General features: G+C 40.4%; 11 protein-coding genes across 11 annotated transcripts; 6 read left to right on the forward strand and 5 right to left on the reverse strand.

Annotated features, from left to right (window-relative positions):
- The first annotated feature begins 181 nt into the window (after positions 1 to 181).
- Positions 182 to 2,831, forward strand: BBOV_IV010740 (uncharacterized protein). Its single transcript, XM_001610945.2, has 4 exons — positions 182 to 205; positions 656 to 806; positions 846 to 1,314; positions 1,349 to 2,831. The coding sequence occupies exons 1-4, from the start codon at positions 198 to 200 to the stop codon at positions 2,782 to 2,784; spliced, it is 2,064 nt and encodes a 687-aa protein (XP_001610995.2). The 5' UTR covers positions 182 to 197; the 3' UTR covers positions 2,785 to 2,831.
- Positions 2,832 to 3,214: 383 nt separating this feature from the next.
- BBOV_IV010750 (uncharacterized protein) lies at positions 3,215 to 7,080 on the reverse strand. Its single transcript, XM_051767863.1, has 5 exons — positions 4,289 to 7,080; positions 4,178 to 4,252; positions 4,025 to 4,142; positions 3,374 to 3,987; positions 3,215 to 3,338 (listed from the first exon to the last, which is right to left on the reverse strand). Exons 1-5 carry the CDS (start codon positions 6,926 to 6,928, stop codon positions 3,261 to 3,263), a joined length of 3,525 nt encoding a protein of 1,174 aa, XP_051623344.1. The 5' UTR covers positions 6,929 to 7,080; the 3' UTR covers positions 3,215 to 3,260.
- A 232-nt stretch (positions 7,081 to 7,312) lies between these two features.
- Positions 7,313 to 9,459, reverse strand: BBOV_IV010760 (Sas10 C-terminal domain family protein). The gene is made up of 6 exons (XM_051767848.1): positions 9,272 to 9,459; positions 8,408 to 9,235; positions 8,257 to 8,372; positions 7,797 to 8,221; positions 7,569 to 7,762; positions 7,313 to 7,533 (listed from the first exon to the last, which is right to left on the reverse strand). Exons 1-6 carry the CDS (start codon positions 9,354 to 9,356, stop codon positions 7,325 to 7,327), a joined length of 1,857 nt encoding a protein of 618 aa, XP_051623345.1. The 5' UTR covers positions 9,357 to 9,459; the 3' UTR covers positions 7,313 to 7,324.
- A 625-nt stretch (positions 9,460 to 10,084) lies between these two features.
- Positions 10,085 to 13,541, forward strand: BBOV_IV010770 (Filamin/ABP280 repeat family protein). The gene has a single exon (XM_001610948.2). It carries the CDS (start codon positions 10,156 to 10,158, stop codon positions 13,468 to 13,470), a length of 3,315 nt encoding a protein of 1,104 aa, XP_001610998.1. The 5' UTR covers positions 10,085 to 10,155; the 3' UTR covers positions 13,471 to 13,541.
- Positions 13,542 to 13,684: 143 nt separating this feature from the next.
- On the forward strand, positions 13,685 to 14,286 carry BBOV_IV010780 (uncharacterized protein). The gene is made up of 3 exons (XM_001610949.2): positions 13,685 to 13,999; positions 14,033 to 14,129; positions 14,165 to 14,286. Exons 1-3 carry the CDS (start codon positions 13,717 to 13,719, stop codon positions 14,259 to 14,261), a joined length of 477 nt encoding a protein of 158 aa, XP_001610999.1. The 5' UTR covers positions 13,685 to 13,716; the 3' UTR covers positions 14,262 to 14,286.
- On the reverse strand, positions 14,257 to 15,649 carry BBOV_IV010790 (uncharacterized protein). The gene is made up of 6 exons (XM_001610950.2): positions 15,535 to 15,649; positions 15,011 to 15,343; positions 14,713 to 14,884; positions 14,610 to 14,675; positions 14,409 to 14,572; positions 14,257 to 14,374 (listed from the first exon to the last, which is right to left on the reverse strand). The coding sequence occupies exons 1-6, from the start codon at positions 15,623 to 15,625 to the stop codon at positions 14,274 to 14,276; spliced, it is 927 nt and encodes a 308-aa protein (XP_001611000.1). The 5' UTR covers positions 15,626 to 15,649; the 3' UTR covers positions 14,257 to 14,273.
- Positions 15,650 to 15,758: 109 nt separating this feature from the next.
- BBOV_IV010800 (putative integral membrane protein) lies at positions 15,759 to 16,797 on the forward strand. The gene is made up of 6 exons (XM_051767234.1): positions 15,759 to 16,108; positions 16,172 to 16,279; positions 16,314 to 16,414; positions 16,449 to 16,493; positions 16,528 to 16,619; positions 16,655 to 16,797. The coding sequence occupies exons 1-6, from the start codon at positions 15,798 to 15,800 to the stop codon at positions 16,778 to 16,780; spliced, it is 783 nt and encodes a 260-aa protein (XP_051623346.1). The 5' UTR covers positions 15,759 to 15,797; the 3' UTR covers positions 16,781 to 16,797.
- On the reverse strand, positions 16,149 to 17,874 carry BBOV_IV010810 (Ankyrin repeats (3 copies) family protein). The gene is made up of 5 exons (XM_001610952.2): positions 17,692 to 17,874; positions 17,579 to 17,657; positions 17,279 to 17,508; positions 17,022 to 17,244; positions 16,149 to 16,929 (listed from the first exon to the last, which is right to left on the reverse strand). The coding sequence occupies exons 1-5, from the start codon at positions 17,849 to 17,851 to the stop codon at positions 16,878 to 16,880; spliced, it is 744 nt and encodes a 247-aa protein (XP_001611002.1). The 5' UTR covers positions 17,852 to 17,874; the 3' UTR covers positions 16,149 to 16,877.
- A 98-nt stretch (positions 17,875 to 17,972) lies between these two features.
- BBOV_IV010820 (SET domain family protein) lies at positions 17,973 to 19,841 on the reverse strand. The gene is made up of 8 exons (XM_001610954.2): positions 19,565 to 19,841; positions 19,302 to 19,529; positions 19,047 to 19,238; positions 18,856 to 19,011; positions 18,400 to 18,821; positions 18,216 to 18,343; positions 18,094 to 18,181; positions 17,973 to 18,057 (listed from the first exon to the last, which is right to left on the reverse strand). Exons 1-8 carry the CDS (start codon positions 19,767 to 19,769, stop codon positions 18,001 to 18,003), a joined length of 1,476 nt encoding a protein of 491 aa, XP_001611004.2. The 5' UTR covers positions 19,770 to 19,841; the 3' UTR covers positions 17,973 to 18,000.
- Positions 19,842 to 20,356: 515 nt separating this feature from the next.
- Positions 20,357 to 22,299, forward strand: BBOV_IV010840 (putative RNA pre-processing (snoRNA) binding domain family protein). Its single transcript, XM_001610955.2, has one exon. It carries the CDS (start codon positions 20,552 to 20,554, stop codon positions 22,259 to 22,261), a length of 1,710 nt encoding a protein of 569 aa, XP_001611005.1. The 5' UTR covers positions 20,357 to 20,551; the 3' UTR covers positions 22,262 to 22,299.
- A 332-nt stretch (positions 22,300 to 22,631) lies between these two features.
- On the forward strand, positions 22,632 to 23,247 carry BBOV_IV010850 (uncharacterized protein). Its single transcript, XM_001610956.2, has 2 exons — positions 22,632 to 22,903; positions 22,938 to 23,247. The coding sequence occupies exons 1-2, from the start codon at positions 22,664 to 22,666 to the stop codon at positions 23,223 to 23,225; spliced, it is 528 nt and encodes a 175-aa protein (XP_001611006.1). The 5' UTR covers positions 22,632 to 22,663; the 3' UTR covers positions 23,226 to 23,247.
- The last annotated feature ends 50 nt before the right edge of the window (positions 23,248 to 23,297 follow it).

Consider the following 23,297-nt stretch of genomic DNA (forward strand, 5'->3'; position numbering starts at 1 on the left):
GTGCCAAAGTGACAAACATGTAATATAAATAATTCATTACACAACAATACACCCATTCATGTACAATGCATTGCATTATAATGTGTATTAATATGATAATATAGTTCCATGAACCATTTTGCATGGGGCATGCTTAACGTGATGTCGTTTCACTAAATAGGTCCCACACACTACTCGTTATTGTTAATTTTTCGTTAATGCATCGGTAAGTTGCTTACATTGTCTATTCTTCATGATATCTGCAATCTTGATTGCAATATTCTGTTGAATAGTAAATGTGTGTTCGTTTTAATGTATTGTCTGATGTGTACACACTACGTTGGTAGTGGCAGTGAAACTATTCAGTTCAACCTTACACAGTGACTTTTTCTGTGTCCTATATGACACATATTTGCTTAATTGGTTGTCTTTCCGAATTATACGTCTTATGCTTCTAAATTTACTCTTGTTCAAAACAACGTCACACACGATTCCATGTGTATGACAATAGGCTTAACGTTTTAGTGTGTATGTGATTCTGTTGTTGATATTGCATTGTGATTATTGGTTGTGTCTGTTTATAGTCAATGTTCGCATTATTCATCTGGATCTTCTTTAGTGTGTGTATCGTCGTTTAACGGATATTTGCTCTATGATGTGTAACATAATTTTGCAGATTAAGTATGGGAATAATTGTATATTTCGCTATATTGGTTGGATTGAAGGCTAGAAATGGCATTAGTCTTGCCAATGCTTCGACTAACGATGCTTTGTCACTTCTAGGAGGAACGCTTCATCCAAGTTACGACCTATTCGATGAGTTGCAGGTAAGTAGGCATAAAACATATCCAATCGCATATCTGTAGGCTATACATCCACATGTAAACCTGCATCACCCTAAACATGATGCTGCTAATCATCATACAAAACATGAAAATGTGACTGAACACCACCATAAAAGTGATCATTCAACTAGGGATGACACTTTCCCCGATAATTCGCATCAAGGTATTCATCATTCTCATGCATCTAACGTCAATCACCACCATGCCAACGGTAAACATCATATCGATGAACACAACCATCGTCATGAAGGACGTGAGGAGAATGATGAACGTAAGAGGGAAAAACATCATATGAAGCATGACCATGAAAAACGTGACTCGGGTTATATTCGTCATCGTAAATCTAGCTTCTGTCAGAATAACAACTGTTCTTTAGAGCCGGATGTTAAGGGATCTGAATTTGATTATAGTTCGTTCCCTTCGTTCTTGGCCGCTAGTGTACCCGATATCTTGGAAAATCGGAATTTACTTGGCGCACCTTTTCAAACAAGTATGTTGGACACTAATATAATCACATGTCACAGCTATATTTGCGGTGCCGAAGACGGTGAAACACGAATCAGACAAGGGTGCCAAAAAGCATAAACAAATGACCGATGACGACGAAGATGAGGATTTTGAAGAAGATGAAGAAGAAGAAGAAGGAGAAGAAAAAATGGATGCTAAGACTGAAGGTGTCTCGGAAGAGCACAAAGATAACGATGAAGAATTTGAAGACGATGATGACGATGACTTCGGTGAGGACGAACACGAAAGCACATCTCATAAGGAATCGGACAAGGCTGTATCAAACGAGTCACATGTAAAGGAAGGCATGCGAAAGAATGCTGATCAGGTGGTTAGTGGTACTCATAGTAACCCTGATATCCATGAGAAAAACATGACACACCCGGGTTGTCCACTGTCTCATAATGGAGAAACCCATGTTAACGGTGTGAATAATGCCGTTAGTGTTCCGCACACTAATGAACATGCTAATGCTGTCCATTCTCAACCATCTGATGCAACCAACAAGTTGCCAATATGCCCAGTTAACCCGACGGTCCATACGAAGACGGTAGAAGGATCGGCTACTAACGTTACTCCAAATGCATCTGAACCAAATTCCCATGAGAAGGTCAGCGTCCCTACCGGAGAAACTGGTAACGAGGCTTCTATTAATGAACATCACAACGAAAAAAAGGATGATGTACCCAAATCTGCTACAACTTCAACTGATGAAGATGAGGAGATGGACTCTGCTGACAAAGAGGAGGATGTAGATGAAGAAGATGAAAAACTAGAAGATGAAGAGGCTGATGAAAAACATGATAAGACTGAGTCCCAGGAATCATCAGGTTCCAGTGAACATGCCGATACTAAGGAAAATGAGACTAATGCAAATTCATCGATTGAAGGTACCACTAATAGTAACGATACCTCTAAAGAAACGAAGGAGTCAGAATCCACGTCGAATGCATCTGAAGTTAAAAATGATAAGCAGGCAGAGTCCACTACTAAGGAGGCCGAAAATGGCTCCACGGTGGCACGTGCTATCACTCCTAACTCATCAGAAAATGCTGCTGGAGCTTCCAAAACCGCAGTTGTGGGTACTCCGGATGATCTCTCGACATGTGTCCAACCAATCGCATCACAAACTGTCGACAATGAGGTAACGGCAACTGCCACTGCTGTCCCACTGGCGGAAAGTGTTGTTCCACACTGTGAAGGTGTTGATTCTGATGATGGAGCCGCTGCGGCCTATGGTGAATCGGGTGAAGTGCAAACATCTGAGAATCCTGATACTAAATCATCAGCTTCCAAAGACGACAATGCGGCACGTGATGAAGACAATCATGAAGCTGCTGAACACCTGGAGGAGAAAGAGGAAGGTGATGACAAGAAGCAAGATGGAGTTAATGAAGAGAAGGAAAACGACGATGAAGAGGAGGAAGATGAGGATGAGGAAGAGGGGGAGTAAGATTTACCCATTAAACTTATCGCATTTCTAATTAACTAATTTAATCTTTTATAAACATTAAGTGTATATATATAGTATGTTTCGTTGTCATTTTTGACCGCTGAGTAGAAAATTAATCCGGGATTCTATTCTTTGAGAAACTGTTCTACGTAATAAAATTGATCCTATTGCTAAATCCTGGAGCATTGCAAAACCAATATGACTTGTGTGAACTAAAATAAGTATTACCTAACGATTTAGATCACTATATTATATATAATAATAGTTAAAATAGATGGGGTATAGCACATACATACAAATAAGCCAAAAATAACGATGTGGAGAATACGAATCTGTCAATTCTGAATACTTATAGCGGTATACTAGAGTAAGCAATACACGCTGATGCATCAGATCATTATATTCATTGTTAAAATATAATGGTCTCTTTAAATCTGTTATAAACTCTTATATTCATTGAACCAATTAGACAAAATTTATTGCCGCGTTTTTTCAAGTAAACTATTAAGTTGTGCATTAACTTCTAATGCGTTATCCAGTTCTTTTTGGAGATTCTGAAAAATGTACATCATACCATACATTTACTTACCATGGCCTTTTCCTCTGCAATGTAATATGACTTCGACAATACCTCAACTTGTGAACTGAGCTGATTAACTCGTTCTTCAGCAAATTCAATCTGATCTCGGTGTAATATTTGTAAACGCTCTATTTCTTCATGAGATTTATTTGATACTGTTGAAGTAGTCGCTGGGCTTCGATGTATATTATTCTTTACGTCATCCATCAACATATTCATCACATGCTGATGCAGTAGTCGTTTAACCAAGGAACAAATGCGATATATGACAGGTGACAGGCTGAATTTATACAGATTAGACCTATACCATCCAAATGACCAAAGCGCTTCTACCTTAGTAGTGCGCTGTGCAGCATCAAAGAATATACCACTGATCGTATCATAGTCAAGAATAATTGTATCCACGTGATACGCATTATCGATATCCATAAGTAAACGCTGGGCGGCAATTTGATCGGAGGATGTATAACACTCTATTAATAGTTCCCTGAGGTCAATCAGCTCAGTCAAACCAAAGTTGAATTCCGCTACCTGTACTCCACGAAATCGTAATAATACAATTGCGATAGCTGCTAAATAACATATATGCTGGGTGTCAACGTCAGCTTTTAACTTCAGTAAACCTGGATGACGTGCTTATGATATTTCCATGAAACATACCCATGATTGGCTTTACATCGAAAGTAGCTTCGATAGATGTATTTTCATTTGATGACAACAATATAATGGCGCATAATATCTTGTGGTAAAGATCTACGTGGATACGTGCTTTCTCGTGCTACAAATAATATAATAGTTAACATATGGACATACCATACCATCGGTGTTCAGTGACCAACTCAAGATATCTACGCAATTGTACAAAAACGACTCCCCTACATAGGCTGCCTATGTACTGTGTACTGTTTTCTGTATTAACCTTACCAGAGTTGATTTATCCGACTCATTAGCTGTCATCGATAATGAAAATTCAACGATATAACGTATAGGACGCCAATCAGATGTAGTAGTTATATTACCTGTCCACTGTTTGTATGTATCAATCATATGCTTGTATACATCTTGGGAATACTTGAGTATATCTCGTGCACGTTCGTCTATTTTTAGTAAACCGCTTAGAACTAACATCATCCACAATGAGTAACGATATGGTTCCTTAATGACATCTGAAATATCGCCGTCATTGAGACAAAGAAACCAGTGTAAAATAACCGGTATATATGCCATCTCCCCAAACATCTCCAATCGAAATTGACTAAGCCTAGCAATAAACGTTGATGTAATGGACGTCTTGAGTGACTGTAAATCCTGCATTAGCATAGTTTGATACGTATATCTATAGAAGGGTGGCATCATGTCAGCTATTGGCGTTCTAAGTCTATTGATCAGAACATCTCGTGTTTCCAAGGTACAGCTGGCAGCATTGACCACTGTAGCAATAAATTGCATCATTGAATCCAAGATGTTTTCTGGCACAATACTACCGAATCGAGTATGACTCACCAGAATATGTGCCGAGAACATTACAATATCCAATATTCCAGTGTCTAAAAGGCACTTCAACATTACAGGGTCAGTATTAACTGGTCTACCCAACTTGATAACCGATAAAAGGGATGTTATGTAATTCTGGAGTTCGATATGGTTTATGTCCGCATATGGTTCATTACCCGGTACAAATATCACCATGTAACAACATATATCCAGCAGGATCTTCAAAGAATGTGAGAATAATGAGCTTTCACGATCTGATACAGTGCCAGGTCCATGAAGATAATAAAACATCCATGTTGGTAAATATGTTGATAGTATTGAAGTGACTTTTTCTGTAAACAGTGCAATAGGGATGTCGCCTACATCATTATGTAATAGACAATGGCGCAATATTAACATAGAATCCAATGTATGCGAAAGAATGGAAGTGGCAAATGTTAAATCTTTCTTTAATGTAGTCATTTGGTGTTTCGAGATCTCATTCGATATTTGCGATAGGTTTTCCTTTATAACTGCAAATTGTTCCGTGAAGCTAGTTTCTAAAATAGTTAAAACAGTTTCCAAACATCCATTCGATGCGAAATAATGCCTAAATGTCTCCGAATTGTGTACTAGTAGCATAATAAATCTCGTGATGTGTGTTTTGAGAGTCATATCACCAGAATTTAGCACAAGTGTCAGTAGTTGCTTTATATCCAATTTTGATGACACAATTTCCGCTTCTATAATCTTCCGATTTGGCGATATATTGGTGTGATAAATATACGGACACATACAATATGAATCATTGTTTGTTGTATCAACTTTGTTTATCAATTCCTGTCCTATACTATTTTTACAGTCTACGCAGATATCTTGAAAGCTAAGAATCCACCTTTTGTAGAATTCATCGAGGTTATTAGCCGTGTATATAATATCATTGGAACAGTAAATATGATATGCTACATCGTTGTGGGCATATAGTCGCTCTAATATTTTGAGCGACATTAATAACAATTCACGTAATTCCATGGAACCTGATGCTAGACTAATGGAAAACACCTTCATAAATGTTCTACCATATTGCGTCATTTCACCAACTGACTGAAGTAATGATAAACAATGATTTAGTTTATCACGCTGAACCTCATTCAAGCAAACCATCGATACTTTCCCGAAAAATGTGAATCCTCGAATACGTGCATTGTTTTTACCCAAGGCAGCATTTATTGATGTATCATTCCCGTAAAATGTAGATTCATTAGACTCTTCAATATTGATACCAGCTACATCCAATTTCCCATTATCACATGCTTTGCTTTGTAGGCGAGGTGTTATTCGTCTGTCGATAACCTTAATATCCGAATTTGACGTGATAAATTCAGGGTATAAAACAATTTTATCTATTAGCTTCAGGGTTGATGATAGGATCTTTAAAATACCTGTTAATATAGAATCCTTTTCACTGAACAACTGTAGATGTCTCACTGTACCATTTGTAAAAACATCAACAATATCCCAGAGAGATACCAATGAACAAAGGACTGGTAGTACTTGATTGTCCAGCAGGCTGCGATTAGCAAATGGCCTGCCTTCCATCCCACGTTCAACTATAATAAGAAAATTGATGATAGCATCCATAGCATTTTTATACTGTTCAGGATCCACGACCTTCAACAGGCAGCGTTGATCTAATGGGCAGAGATTTACATTGTCGGTATGTAATGCACTATCTTCAGTAGCATCCTTTTCTTCGATGTTCGTCTCTACAGGTGAATTTAGAGGTGATTCTACAGTTAAGTAGCGCAATGGAGTTGAAATGGAACCTCCTGACCTTCCCGTTATAGATAACCTTTCTCCATCATCGTCCTTGGATCCACAGATCAATTCTGGTGAATTACTCAAACGAAAGAAACAGCAATTATATTCCGAACCTTTAGTATAAGCCACCGATGGGCTAAGCTGTAGCAGATAAGGTATATGTATATTGGTCACATCATGAACTCCATTCGTTATCTCGATACCTTCATTAAGTATGCTGAGTGATTCATTCACATTTTTGTTTAAATCACGAAAGAACTGCAGCGACATCTCAGCGACGATGATAGATATACGCTACGAATAAATATTTTCATTGATCTAATGACATAACTAGGTTATGACATAAGGAACTACGTAAACAATGCTACACATTATATCTAAAAGTTGACTATTATATCCTGTATAATGCCACGTTAACAATGTGCATCAGTTGGAAACAAAATGATAAATGAAATGAATATAACTATCGCGTCATTACACATGACGCCCAGGTTAATCGTTAACATGTCTAATAAGGATCAGTACTACTTCTATCTATATGGATAATAATGTAGATCATAATCTACATGGTTATAGAATTTTACAATACATTCGATTCATTGCAAAGAGCATTAATCCAGTCACAGAACATTAATCCTTGATAATGTCCATTATGACACCACTATACTAGAAGGTAACAGACTTCTTCTTTTTGGCATTGATACCAGTTGTTTCTCCGGAGTAACCAGGTGTCTCTACTCGGGCACCACCCACCTTGGATCTATTAGACACCACCTTCTTTTCGTATTTAGCACGGTTTGACACACGAGCATTACCAGCAGTCTTCTTGCGTACTCTTGTAAGACCTTTATTGCGCAGTATATCAGACCCGGCAACTGCACATTGTTAAGAACAACTACTAATTACATACCTCTTTTGCCTTCAACTTCCACATGCTCGTATTTCCTTTTGGACTTTTCCGTGCTTTTTCCTCTGATACTACTTTTCAATTCATTTTGGTGCTGTTTAATCTCAGCCAATTCATCGTCGTAATCCCTCTTGCGCGGTTGCTCTTGTCTATGTTGTATAGCTGGAGTACTTGATTTCATCGATTTCTTCAATCCACTGAAAAATATATACATACAGATTGATAACGTACTGTGGTTTGTAGTAAGAATCCGATGCACGTTGCTTCTCGGTCTCCAGAATATCTTGCCTCATGGCCTGTGCCGCGGCGTTCAAACCAACAGTAATATCTGATTTCTTAGCTCTTTTAGGCATTGCATCAGATGCAAAACTGCTCAAATCCTCGAGTAATATACCGCCCTGTTTATCACCTTGGCTCCTTTGGAACGCCCGTAACTCTTTCTTGGCCATCTTATTCATTGGCAGTCTTCTCATGTTTTCCATCTCGTATCGTTCACGTTCCAACAACGCCTTCATCATCTTAACTGCCTTCTTACTCTTGTATGTGCTATCGATAGCATCTCCGTCATCAAATTCTTGCTGTTCACGGGCTTGTTCAAGCATACGACGACCGCTGACAACTTTCTCCATTCGTTCTGATTTCTTTTGTTGACGTGCCTGTTGGTTTTTGGATCCAATTGATTAAAACCTACGAAAGTATCTGTTTCCATTAATGGCACCCCGGGAGTAGCCCTATAGATGTTATCCACCTCCCTGGATTCTATATCGAGCATATCAGGGCGTGGCTTCGGAGCGGATTTACCAGAATCTGCGCAATCATTTATCTAGATGTTATTGACATACCCTTGATACCGGATTCATCCAAAAGCATGTTAATTTCAAATTGCAATCGCGATTCTATAGGCCGGGCCTTGTCCAACATGATACGTAATTCCAAAAGCCTGTTAATAACTGGGTGGTTCTTTATTGATATCCCTTGTGTTTTAAGGAGTAAGTAGTAACTTAGATAAGTTACATACATTAGCAGAAGTTCGTTTCGTAGATCTAGATATTCCATGCCATCCTTGGTGCAGCCTTTCGGGATACCGTTCCCTTCATAAATAAGATTTAACACTTGATCTTTCACAACAGCAACATTGTCCCGATATTCCTTCAGCAGAGCAATAAACTCGGTATGCTCATTTTCTAAGTAATCCAGCTTTTCAGATTCCGTCATTTTGAAGAAATCTGGAGGCAACCCAACCTCCGATTTCTCCTTTTCTAATGATGCACTTAGGTTTTCCAGTATAGTGTTTATTGTTGTTTCATCTGGTGGTGCATCGTCCTCCTGTTCGACTACGTCATCTAGTTCAGCGTCCTCATCGTCGACGTCTGCGTAGAGTTCCTCTGCAATGCGATTGGCTTCAGCAATACGATCATTGAGGTCATCGGCATCAGAATAATCATCAGAGCCTTCGTCGTAATAATTACCCAACCTCTTTCCCCAAGACGACCTCTTCTTACTGCTAAGTTCTTCAGCCTCCGAATCGATATCTTCCTCATCCGAATCATCAATGTTACCACCGTCATTATACATCATCGACTCTTCATATTCCTCACTGTCTATAGCGTCGTCATCAACATCCTGAGGAAGGCCCATCGCCTCGAACTCAGCAGCATCGCTACCGTCATCTAACACAAATATAGCAAATAACAAATATAACACACCTTCTGAGACGTCGTCAATAGGTATAAAAGTTTCATTTCCTTTGAACTTTTTACTATTCGTTTTCTTTACTGTTTTACGTGCCATTTTATATAAACAGAGGTCTCGATATTTATCGTCTATAAGAAAAACGCAGATCTGCCTAATAATTTATCAGTGACAATACCATTAATTTGCGATATTAAATAAGCGTTACAATGCCTAATAAGAGGAGATATACGGTACCGCAATACTAGGGCGCGTGGTGCCCGTTAATCTGATACCAGTCTTTATTATTACAAATAGTAAGCACATTTGATGTGATTACACAATATTCCCGCATCATTTATACTAATGTGTCTAATAAGGGTCATCGAAATCACTCCTAGAATCCATTAGCATTATATAGCTTATTATGTACCAAAATAGCATCGTTATTCCAAAATATATTGTTTACCTGGATGATTATTATTTTATAGGTAGTTATTACGGAAATTATGTTACAACAATCGGTATTAATAACGGACACTAGGCGTATGCACAGCAGTGCACATTTTTTATGTTAATGTCGTTCAAAAATATTCCTTACTTCTTTGATCTCATGTATAGATTTGGAAATTAATGTCTAATCACCATATACCGAATCTGTTGCCTCTATATTGATATATTGTACTCATCATTAGACATACTACACTAGACAGTTGTTACTACATATGTTTACAGCTGTATAACTGTTTTCAAGGTTATTTATACTGTATACATTTTCCAGTCTGCGAATTATTTTCTATGTATCTAATTGACAATGGTGTGTAGGTAGTGCTTTACACATTCTTGTGTCTAATGCGGTACAAGGTTGTTTCAACGCTTAATTCATTTTGGATGAGTGTGTAACACGCTGCGGAAGAATATGAACTTGACCAAGCCAGCTGGCTTATATGCCAGAACTATTAATGTAGTCCCTAGACCAGATACTACCTACGTTGAGGGTGATGGCATTAATGGCGGCGAATGTGGCAAATGGTTGAAGTTCATTGTTAAGAAACATGGTAGTTTGGCTCGGGGTGTAGTTCGCCTAAATTTGGATTATGCCGAGGATGCATGCTTCAAATCATCGGTATTCATCAATCATAATGCTGACGAACGTGACCTTCAGCGTGATGCTCCATCATGCCATAACAAACGTTTGGCCAACAATTCAGTTTCTGATGCGCTGGAGAATAATTTTCTATGGGACGTTTGTGTTGTCGATGGTCAAACATACAATGTAAGGTACAGGGTCACTAGACAAGGTACATTCCTGCTTCATGTAACTCTTGACGGCAATCCAATACCGGGATCTCCATTCAAAATATACATATCAGATGCTCCCCCTCATGTTCCTGCATGTAGAGTTTATGGTAAGAATACGGAATCGTGCTACGCAATACCATTTGTTCCTGAAATTATAGAAGCTATCTTTCCTAATGCCTATCGAACGCCTGATAATGGAACTCTGGAAGTCACTGGTAAATCTCCTAGGAGCAATAAGGCAATCAACTCTCCATCGTTAAGAAATAAGGGTCAGAAGAATGTTTCTCCCAGAATTTCGAGCTCTAGGAATGGAACACCACGGGAAGTGAATACGTATCCTAATATCAACAATGCCGAAGAACAACGTGTGAAGGATTTAATATCTATCGCATATAATGATCAGCAGCAGGATCCCATGAACTGGGATTACGACCCTGAATTGGGTTTGGGTGCTGCTGTGTCAGACGAAAATCCGATATCACCAAAGAATCGCAGCGCACGACGAAATATCAGTCCGAGGTCATCTAGAAAGGCTGATGACAATAAACCGACGAAGACCCGCCTTCTCAATATAGTGGACAGGCATAGTAAGGACTACCTCCGAAATCGTAAAAAACATACCATGACCCATTTGGAACGCAATATGCTACTCAATGAGATTGAGGTCCACCTGGCTGACGAGCATGGTAATACAGTAACTCACGCCCTCCCATACGTACGTGCTTGGGGTGAGAACTACGCTCGGGTTGTTAGTGTTGATCACCGTAAAAACGGTGTAATCAAGATCAAGTATATAGTAATTGTAACTAGGGAAGGTTTGCCCCTTCTAAAGGATGTTCAGGCCAGGGGTATCGGCTCTGTATTACCCAGTTCATTACAGGTAGGACAGGTACCATGTAAGATATACGTTGAAATAAACGGTAAACCGTTATTCGGGTCACCTTTTAAACCCCAAGTGGTCAACGTAGAGGATCTAGAGCGGTATTACAAGCTGAAACTGGGTACTGTCGAATCAATCGTACATAAATTCACTGTTCTTGTGAACAACCATGATTTTGATGGTTGCGCTGAATTATACAACAGCATTGAATCGTCAGAGGCTAAAGCGAAGCTGGGGGGCATACTAGTCAATAAGCTAACTGAGCTCGAGAAGGATAATATATATGCCACTAGTGAAATACGTTTGGTTGAATCACTTAAATTGCAGAGTCTGGGCCGCCTCTTGGGGTTGGTGCATAACCAATACAAGAAGATGTTAACATACAAGACTAGCAGTATATTGCACTGCATTCGCGAGTTGAACGACTACGAAAAGGTAGATCCCACTGGTGACCAGTCGAACGAGGGTTCAAAGAGCTTCAACAACCTTGGTGACGTCATACTGAACTACAGGCTCATCGGTGATGAATTGCGCAAACTACACCGTTATGAATTGGCGGACCGATTTGACCAGATAAACGACCAAATTTGTGATGAGATTGATTTACAGATGTGGTCGTCCATAATAGGCCAAAAGGAAAAGCGTGTACAGAAGTTGCGGTCTGAAGTTGAAACTACTGTAGAGCGTCTATCTAGCTTCAAGGACACTATAGAATCGCGTTACAGCAGCTACACTCGCAAGGATCTGAATGATTTGAAGCATATCCCCGGTTTCGCTAAAGAACGGTCTATCCAGACTGAACCCGTTGATATGATTACTTCTAGACTATCTCACTTGATTAAGGGTCGTTGCGTCCCATCACAAGGCAACACCAATATTGACTCCATTGTTGAGTCTACGTGGCGAAAGTGTAATAATTACGACATACAGGCTACTGTCTCGAAGGTACTTAAATCCAGTATCCGCTTGAAGAATTGCATAAGCGAGCTGTTTATGTACTACAGTACTCCACATGACCTGGGTGAACGTACAGTTCTAGGTGTCAGACGTGCATCTATGGAGCTCTTTGTATTGGAATCTACGTTGAACAACTACCTTTGTGCGAATGTAAAGAAGTTGGAATGGTTGTTTGAACGATTTTCAATAGAGCTCCGTGATAAAGATGGTAAAATTATGCCTAGGATAATTCCAGAGCACATGTGGTGTGCTTACTTGCGTGAAATTGGTTACCTTAACCTGTTGTACACCATCGCAGAATCCGGTGATCGTGAGTTACTAAGGGATTCACAACATCCATCACGTCTGGTTGCATTCCATCATCTGTGCAAAGAGCATTTGATACCGCTATACGAGACACTCTTCACCACGAAGCCTGATTTTCAGAAATGCCTTAAATTCCCTTCAAATCATGAAATTGGAACTGGCAAGAAGACTAAAGTGTTAAAGAAGACTGTTGGGGGTCCAAGCGAACAGTACTTCAACTCTAGGCAGGACATATTGAATTACTTCAATGTACGTGCTTTAGAGCATGTACTTGACGTATTCGATATTGATGTGCTCCATCGTATATTCAAGCACTACAGCCGCTTGTCTATGTTTGGTAGGAAGCAATTGACTAAAAATTGGTTCAGTGAAAATGCTACTATATCAACGGCTACTTTCGTAATCTTCGCACGTGACTTCCAGATAATTCCGGGTCACATGGATGGCGAGCGCGTTCACTCAATAGCTCGTAATGTTGCATCTCGGGGTCAGGCTGGTGCTAACAAGTTAGGGTTCCGTGACTTCTTAAACGCTATATCCCGCACCATTGCACGGGCAGTACTTGCATCAACACTGGCTAAACATGACGACTACGAGGTAGCACGTGAAAAAATCTCCGATACTGTGGATATTGTACCCCGTTGTGTCCAGTCGAGGCAGTCGGTTAAGAGTGATATTGAAATGATGGTCAAGACCTTAGGATTATGTGACGACCAATTCGTTCGGTATACTATCGATGCATTATACGGTGCGGAGGCAGTTGAATACATAGACGGGGTGTTGGACTAAGATACTAGCTACCATTTCTGGACACTTCGTGTCCATATGATAACTGAGTCATTATGAAGTAATAATTCATGCACATAATGCTTTTTTACATAAGATAACGTAGTATAATAGCTATAGTACCAAGAACCATAGATTGTATATATATTGCTTATAGACCTCACACATTCTCCCTGGCACAGCGTCTACGGATTCCAGTAGATACCAACCATGTCCCAAGTGCTACACATCAGCCGATATTGGCATTATATGCCTAGAGTGGCATACAGAGAAACTCTATTTAACACATATTGGCGTTATCGTCGCATTGTTGACTTAGGGAGTGGTATACCTCCCCTGAGAGTACCGGTGGAGACTACTAATCACGTTACCGTAACCTCTTTACATCATATTGATGAACAAGTGAATCGAATTTACGATTCAAGGGCAGTCCCTAGTTTCCTTGAATCACTAGCATCTAAAATATCGCATACAATAGAAACCATAGTGGATGGTCTACACATACTACTATGGAAGGGGAAACATTTTAAAGGTTGGTTTGATCATTGCCACTGAAAATCATTAGGCTGCTTCCAACCAAGTAAGTGGAAGTGGTATCACCGCCACGGCTACTGGGCCACCCGGAAAAAACTGTTAAAGTTTGACACCTACAGGCGTCACAGGTAGGTAGATCTATTGCAAAATACATGCTACATAGGTACCACGAGGTCCGAGGACCTGGTAAAAAGCCTCCCGGCAAATATGATGACAAGTCTTTCTACAAGCCACTGAGGGACTCTATTAAATTCTGGTAGTACTGAATATATTCATTGTGTTGCGGTTAGAAGGTCTAGTTGATGTGCCCCTGCTCTCAGTTTGGCAATATCGTAGTCTGCCCTTTGTACCCTGCTTGGCCTTGGTATCACCACTACGACTTATAAGGAATGATATATACTACCTACCGTTTACACGACCGAATCCACCACTGGCAGTATCCGGGATATCGGTTATTATTGGTAGCGATGTTATCTGGGTCATTATTGAGCCTGCCAGTATTTTCGTTTCGTCTGGGACAGACTCCCTCATGAGAGTTATATACAGCACAGCTGTGCAACCCAGTACTTTCCTAAAGCAATCTGTTACTCCTATGTAATATCACTTACATTATATCCTTATTGAGCGGATTAGATGCGATAGTGTTTAACCTGACGAGTGCATCCTTGGCCAAGCTGAATATTATTGCGCTGTTGCATATAATAAACCTACTGTCCACCTGAAAGTACCCTAAAGTTAAGCGACAATATGTTGGTTCCCGTTGTAATTAATTGTGACATTTTAGTCACCGTTTCGTTGACACAAACAGCCATTTCAGCATCGTTTGAAGTCGGAGTACATAATATACCAGAGAAAACCTGAGAGCCTAGTATCGATTGTAGCCCTGTGACGTTATGAAAATTGAAAAGCTGGTTCTTAAAGGACTCAAGACACCTTTGATGTGAAACGATATAACATTCATAAAACTTGTGTCACTCGGGACGTAATACAAACTAGGCTATGAACCCACCCAAGCTTAATAGGGCCGAAGCCGCATCAGTGATGTATCTCTGGGCACTTATCAAGTTAGAGGGAAGATGATGCATGAACTGTGGTATAATTTGCATAAGGTTGAGTAGTGGAACGTCCTGTAAGTTGATATGCAACCGCTGCAGTTGCTCTTGCTTTATGCCATCGCGGATACTAGTTAATTGTTGAGATGATATGTCGACATCCTTGGCACTTTCCTGGGTTAGTGTTGGAGGAGTATCGCTTATAGTCTTTTTAGGAGGGTCATCCCTGTGTCTTCTCCGACCGATGTGCTCCAACCGAAGCGATGAATAGTCCTGTAAGCCAACAGGTCCTGTACATATTGGTTTAGGAGGAAAGCAGATAGATATACATTACTTATAGCAAAGTCGGATTCTCACGGGAAAATAGTTACACACCCTGTTGATGTGTATATGCACAAATTACAATCAGGACGTATACAGTATACACATTGCTTTAAAGAAAACTTATAAACCAGAAAGCTCCATTATTAAATTAACCTACCATCGTGGATGCCTTTTGGCGGCATCGCCGCCGAAGCAGTTGATATGATACCAGCCGCTACCAGTAGCTTTAACCTCGAACGTGCTTGCATACTTGGGTGAAAATGCTTTTCCAACGGTAAAAAGATAAATGTGTAGGTTATTACATCAGATAATGATGCCCACACACACCACATCAAGCAGGTGATGTCGTGACTGTTATGTGTATTCCAATATATCCAGTATGCTATTGCTAAAGCGCAGTAGATAAAATTACATCGTGCAATGCAGAGCCAATATGTCTATAGATTAGCGACAGTGGTAATATCATTCCTCCTGCTGAATGCATTTTGTGATGAGTTACAGTTTCCTTTATTGTCTAGCCGGCAACCATCACCTAATCTCATAGTCGGTAAGATACGGTTTCCTTGCGGTCAATCAGTAACCGAGATCAGTGAACTTGACAAAGCCTTTGCATTCCGTACTAACAATGTCGATCTCACATTAGATCCAAAATCGCTGAAAATATTTTCAAAGTTTAAATTTGATGGTAATATCGCAGTTAAAGAAGTTAACTCGGGTGACGTGAAACAATGGTATGTAAAGGGTAACTATTAGTAATATTAAAACATTGTCCATGTTTTTTATATTATATCCAGGACATTAAGGGAAATTGACCTTTTTGGACCACGTGAAAGCAATAATTGGATGCCTGGGAATATATCCACTTGTGGGAGGTCAGGTGACTACTTCCTTGGGGGACCCTGGTACGTCGTTCCTGTTACTTAAATAGCACCCCAGCCAACTATCTAATGGACGTGTTCATAGATACTACTTTAATCTTCCAGAGCACACAGAAGTGCGTTTGACGGGTCGCATACACTTCTTCGACCAATGGGAAGGTATGCACCGCTAAAGTGTTCCACACAACTGCAGGCCAACATGTAAATATAGTGGTCGATGGCGATATCCTATGGACGCGTAGGTTACGCAAACAGTGTTGTACAGTGTACAGAATCACACAACTGGTGTCCCAGTCTGAGCAATACTGAGTGCATCAAGTACGGCATTGACAGCTGCGGACAAGAGTACCCAGACAGACTTTCCGTAAGTTAATATAATCAAGTGATAAGCCACCCAAGGTACATTTCGACGTGTTCAAGCACCATACACGTGAATCCATGGCACTGGAGATTAATAGCAACATTGAGGGTAACCCCTGTGAAGCATCTTGGGGCATTGACGATATAGCCTTGTATTTAAGGTGACCCATCGCAACCGGTATTGATAAATATACATGGGTGTAATATCCGGCGTGATTCAGATGTTGTATGTTACCCAAAGGTGGATTTAATATCGGCCATATCATGCTTTCTGTGGCTTCAGTATGTCGTCGCAGTTTTTATTTTCGACGTTCCTGCAAAGATGTTAGAGCGTGTATATATACACTGTAATGTAATTAATGCTGCAAAAATTGTGATCTAAGGTATGAACATAATATAAGCATACCTCAAGGATTGATCAGCTCCACCCCTCAGTAGAAGGTCAACTATATCACGGTTCCCCGCCGCTGCCGCCGTTAAAAGCGGTGTGTCGCCGTTGTCGTCAACCACATTCATATCAGCACCGTACTTAAGTAGACACATTACCACGTCAATGTGCCCTCTATCGGCAGCCACATGTAGCGGCGTGATTCCGCTAGGGGTCCTTACATTGACCAGTTCAGGTGTATCTGTATTATGTTAATGATTCCACCGTAAACCAACCCTTTAAAAGAGACTCTATCCTCTCGACATCGCCATTGACTACTAGTGAGTACAGTCCATCATCTTCGTCATCGTGATGATCCATTAAGCTGCCTAAAGGTTTACTTGGCGCGTTACTCACGGGGTAAACCATATTGTCATCATCGTATCCAAACAGCTGGCGAACTATAGCCACATACGCGGCCATAGCTTCGCGTTTCGACATTCCAGCATGCCTCTTCCATGAAGCCCTGTATATAATAATAAACTATCTAGAGTGTAGAACATATGCCCAGCAACACGTTAATCATTGATACATACCATTTACGCTTATTGATTTCAGAGCTTTCATCAGCAAGGTCGACATTGAAATCACCTACAACTGTCTGTTTAAAGTAACCTGGGATGCTTAAGAGCTGGTCTAGATTACATACCATAGAGATTCCAAAAATCGTCGTCGTGCAACTCGCCTCCGGCACGTTTTATAGCCACCAATTGGCAGCATTTTTTAAATTCATGAATGAGATCCTGTCGTTTACTTCGCCAGTTGAATAGACATCGCAAACTCCGCCTCAAAGGCTCGACTATCTCCATAATATCACATTGATTGAATACACACATCCGTGGAAAGTCGTCATATAATGTCTTGGGTAGTCATTGAAAAATAATTTTTGGTGCCTTTTAATAGCATGATGTGTCGCGCGCCACAATATTGCCACGCACAATAGCGCCCATCAGTATTCCTATAATTGAGGCGGTACCTTCTCATTCAGCAATGCGTCAATTCTACCTAATTTCGTCTGGAAATGTGTGATTTTTCTATGGCAGTACCATACCGCAACTGCGTAGTAATACGGGTGTTCTTGTCCAGCAAGTATATAGAGCAGTGCGACTGCCTTGTAGTACAAATCCATGATAATTCGGCTGTATCTATGTCTATAATATACGAATCACTTACAGTGTCTCTATGTCGACGTCATGATTCACAAGTTCAGTGTCGTCTAGCTTCAATCCAGCCGATGTTGACAGCATGTCAGCGAATTCCTCATATGTGAACGCCACACTGTATAGTGGTCTTGGCATTACCTGCGTGGATATTTATACAGTCTAAGGGGAACAAGGAATTTCCCTACACTACTTACCGCATTGAGGTAGGATATTCGCTGATTCATATAGTGGCGCGATAACTCGGTTTCACCCTTCTCCTTATAGATTTCAAATAGCATTGTCTGGAGCTGGTAAATGCACCAATGCTGGTTGAATACGTTCTTCGCGTTATTATAGACCTGCTGTATACCCAGGATATTAGAACGATCCATGTTATCGATGTAGTCAATATATGCATCTTCCAGTTGAATATAGGTACTGATATCCTCCTGTGTAAATGTATATCCGCATGACGTGCAGGGATCGCTATTTATGTATTCATCTCCAGGGTCACTAAATAGGTTAATCCTGCCATATTGACACCTTTTGCATAAAAAGCCACGTGCAGCATCCGTTTTCATTATACAACGCTGGCATCCACATCGGAATGCCCAATTCTGCAACAATTTACGACGTCCTGTATAAAGTAAAATGGATTCAGTCCCACTTACTTGGTGTAGGGGCCAAAAGATCGGCCTCGCCTATATACGATATAGTAAGCTCATCTCCAATCTGCAGCTTGCGCCTTGCCCTAAGGACGAAAATATCCTCTCCATAATGGTTCCACGTAGCTGACGAGTCACAGCTATGGGCAAGGTACGATATTTCTAGGAAAAAGTGCTTAATGATAACGGTAACTTACTGTCGTAGATAACTAGACCTTGGGGGTGGGTACTATGTGCAAAAGCATTTAAAGGCCATACCTGCAGTAAGAACTGGTATAGATTGGGGCATATTACAGTGCCATTATGGTATACAAAGCTACCATCGCGGTGCTCCGCACATGTAACTTCTAATATGCGATATACGTCCTCAGAAACTGGCGGGTCGTTATCTGTATGTCTTATATAGATGTCTAAAGTGATCAGCTCGGATACAGTATCATTTAAAAACTAACCTAATACCCATTTACCCTTCATTATTTCAAGCTTTTCCTCGTTACCTTCTAGGATACTCACTAATGCGGCATGATGCCACAGTGGCGGTAAATGCAAAGGCTGTTCCTGGTGTAACGTCATTAAAGTATCCCATATGTTGCTATTGCTATCGGGGGTAATTGCGAACAGTGGCTTCTCGATAATAATGATTTCACCGGGTTCATAAGCTCTACGAGTGTACATACATCCTGTATAGGAATGATGGAATAAGCATTGTGCCTACTTCCTTTGCCAGGGGCAGGAGCTATCTCTACTAAACTCAGTATCTGCTCGCTGGAATATGCCTCTACATCAACATAGCCTGTCCACGACTCTTGTTCACCGGTATTTGCTGGTGAACCTCCATTATCATAGACACCGTCCTTCGGCTCAACACACACCCCTTCATCAGCATGGTAGTCATGCCATACTGCGTCGTCCGTAGACATTGTAACGTATAAGTCATTGGGATACCGTTTTGTTTACACCGAGTTACCCATTTATTGGCTTGAATGAGCGATGAAAAAAACAGGGTATTCCACTACCATAGTTCAGAGAGCTCACAACGAATACTACTCCTAAAAAATCTATACAGTGCCATTGTTAAAGTGCGATATTTACTGTGCACATGCCTACAGTGATGCTAAGAACTAGGATTCACGTCGTGGTTACATAGTTCTTCATAGACAGACCATAGTAATCCAAAATTCAGTATAGATATACAATAGTTATCAGTAGCTATAGATACTGGATTGTTTTTATGTATAACAGATATATAGAACAGCATTTTCAAGTCGATGTGTGTGAGTATTTATCTGTATACACGACCTCGACACATATTACAGGGAAGCTATGTAGACCCTTGTAATAACGAAAACTAGGACTATAACAATTAATTTGTACTACTATATTCCATATAAGCTTTAATAGTGACCTCGGCAACGTGCTTTTGAACTTGATATATACTCCCCACCTAAGGCAGAAAGATAACATATCCCATTTCTTATCGTCATGGGTTCATATATCCATATCACTTATATATGAATTTGATACACTATCTGTGATATATGATATTCTAATTGTGGTCATATGCTCTAGAGGTGGATTCCCTTTGTGTTATGTATCAAGTATAAGGTGTATTTACATAGATACACCTTGGTAGCCAGATTTCAAAGTGGTACTATTAACTCATATTGTTGTATCGTTTTTTTTGCTAAGTGGCCTGTTAAAAATGGAGAAAACCTATTTTCTCTTTGAGACCGCCGCTGGCTACGCGTTGTACCATATTGACGAATGGGATCAAATAGGTCACGTTGATGCTATGGATGAAATATGCAGATCAGCAGAGCGTTTTAAGGAATCCATCCACTTTAAGGCTTTTCAACCCTTTACTACTGCTGCGGATGCTCTGGAGAACATTCGAGCAGTAGTTGATGGCGAAGTCACATCCATGCTGTCTGCTTTCTTGAGTCTCAATATGCCAAAGAAGGGTGCACGACTTGCTGTGGTTGATCCAGCCCTGGGTAAATCGCTATCGGCTAAAGGATTCCAGGTACTCTACGACAGTAATGTGATTGAAATACTTCGAGGCTGTCGTCAACATGAGATGAAGCACATAGCAAAGTTAGCTTCAGGTGCATCGGCATTTGATATGGATAAGTTCCATGTTGGTTTAGGTCACAATTACAGTCGTACGAAGTTACAAGTTGACCCTAGGCGTCACGATAAGCCTGTTGTCAACTGTGTCGCACTTTTGGATTCGTTGACTAAGAATTTAAATTCATTCGCTATGAGAGTGAGGGAGTGGTACGGATGGCATTTTCCGGAATTAGTGAAAATAGTCCCCGATAACAAGCTTTATTGCCAGACTGTGCAAATTATACAGTGCAAAAATAAGTTCGACTGGTCTACACGGATTGATGAATTGAAGCAGCTTCTAAATGACGATGAGCTTGTCTCAAGTATACAAAAGGCAGCTAATCAATCCATTGGTCACGAACTTTCAGATGCTTGTATGCAGAACATATACAACTTCGCTTCACAGGTAGTGAAGCTCGAGGAGATGCGTGAGCGGTTGAACGTACATCTGGGCAACAAACTGGCAATTACAGCCCCTAACCTCAGCACTGTGGCTGGCAACGTGTTAACCGCAAGATTGATATCACACGCAGGTTCATTGGTCAACCTTGCTAAAATGTCGGCAAGCTCAATACAGATTTTAGGTGCCGAAAAGGCATTATTCCGAGCACTCAAGACGCGTTCCAACACACCAAAGTATGGCCTTATATTCCAATCCACTTTTATCGGCAAGGCCAGTGTAAAACACAAGGGACGTGCAGCTCGCTATTTGGCGAACAAATGTGCCTTGGCTGCGAGACTCGACTGTTTCTGTGATGTGAATTCTAACGTCTACGGTAAGCATATGGTCGACCTCCTGGCGAAGCGGATGGAGTACCTAGCTGGAGGCCCAGTTCACGAAACTAGCATTGAGGTGATGAAAGCTGCTTCTAAGGAGTATGAAACACTGAAAAGCCAACTAGTAAGTGAGAGCAAAAGTGATCAAGTAGTGACTTCTTTAGATACCACTAACGACGTGGATAACATAGAACCCAAGAAGTCTAAGAAGCAGAAGAAAAATAGCACTATCGTAGACAACACTGTAGCTGAGGTTGAACCCGAAAAGAGGAAAAGAAGTAAAGAGAAAAAATCAAGTGAAGGTAAGACAGATGATTCATCTGTAGAAAAAAGCGCTAAGAAAAGCAAATCCAAGACTGATAGTACTCCAGTAGAAGATACAAGTAAACCTGAGATGGGAACCACATCGGAATCGAAAGCAGAAAAGAAGCATAAAAAATCAAAAGTTAAAGAAGTTGACTTACAAAAAAGCTCGGATTCAACAAAGAAATCTAAAAAGCAAAAGAAGGGCTCTGAATCCACGTGATTAAGTATAGGTACTGAAAGTTAATTTAATTATTACATCTGAAGTGGTCCCTGGTAACTAACGTTAAATACATAAACCGGTCCATATGATATGGATCAAAGGGAGCTGTCGTAACGACGACAATATTATATAGGACACAGAGTATACCTATAGATATAAAGGGGTACTACCTATGTACTAGAGGCATCAATACACTTTTTGGTCAATAGCGTAATCAATAGGTAAATAATGTAACACCAAAGTATAGACTATCTTGGTATAATACAGTATTATTAGTGCCACGTAATTCCTACATACAGGAATGGAGGCATTACACATCTGTTGTATCCCTGAAGATACACATGTGTAGTAACTAGATGGTGCATACACATCTATGCCACCAAAGTACAATCCATTTTTAAAATGGATAATGAAGTTGAATATAAAGAACTATGCAGGGAAATATACAACTACTACAGTAGCAAGGCAATCCCTGCCAAAGGTAACCGTACAGCTTTAATGCTACGAGCAACTGGAGAACCATGGAACAAACAAGAAATTGAACAGTATACATCATGCCGTAACCCTGATATGAAATTTGATGATTTTTGGAAAATCGCAAAGGCTAAGCGCTTCGGTATAGGACATAATACCCGAAATCCGGTAGGTAACTAGTTTTTGTATCCACAATTTACAGGCTGATTACCAGCACCTGGTGGACGAATACGGCACTTGGATCAATCTATCGGTAAACGAATGTATGGAAATTGTAACGGCATTTAAAGCAATAGTACAATTAAGAGGAGCAGTGGATAATAGCATGGCTCCAAGCACTATCAATACACAGTATCTGATGCACCTACTGACGCACGTGGGTGATCCCATACCCAGACATACCGTAAAGTACCTCAAGATGGATCAACATGGATACAACGGAAGAGTTAGCATAAGGACAATGCTAAAGATGCTAGGCCGCAAGGAGTGATACAAGTATCCAGGAAAACATGTCTCAGTGTACCCCGACTAATCAACCAACCACACTATAACACACCCGAAA

This window comes from Babesia bovis (assembly GCF_000165395.2).
Source record: "Babesia bovis T2Bo chromosome 4 map unlocalized Chr4_1, whole genome shotgun sequence".
Classification (NCBI taxonomy): domain Eukaryota; phylum Apicomplexa; class Aconoidasida; order Piroplasmida; family Babesiidae; genus Babesia; species Babesia bovis.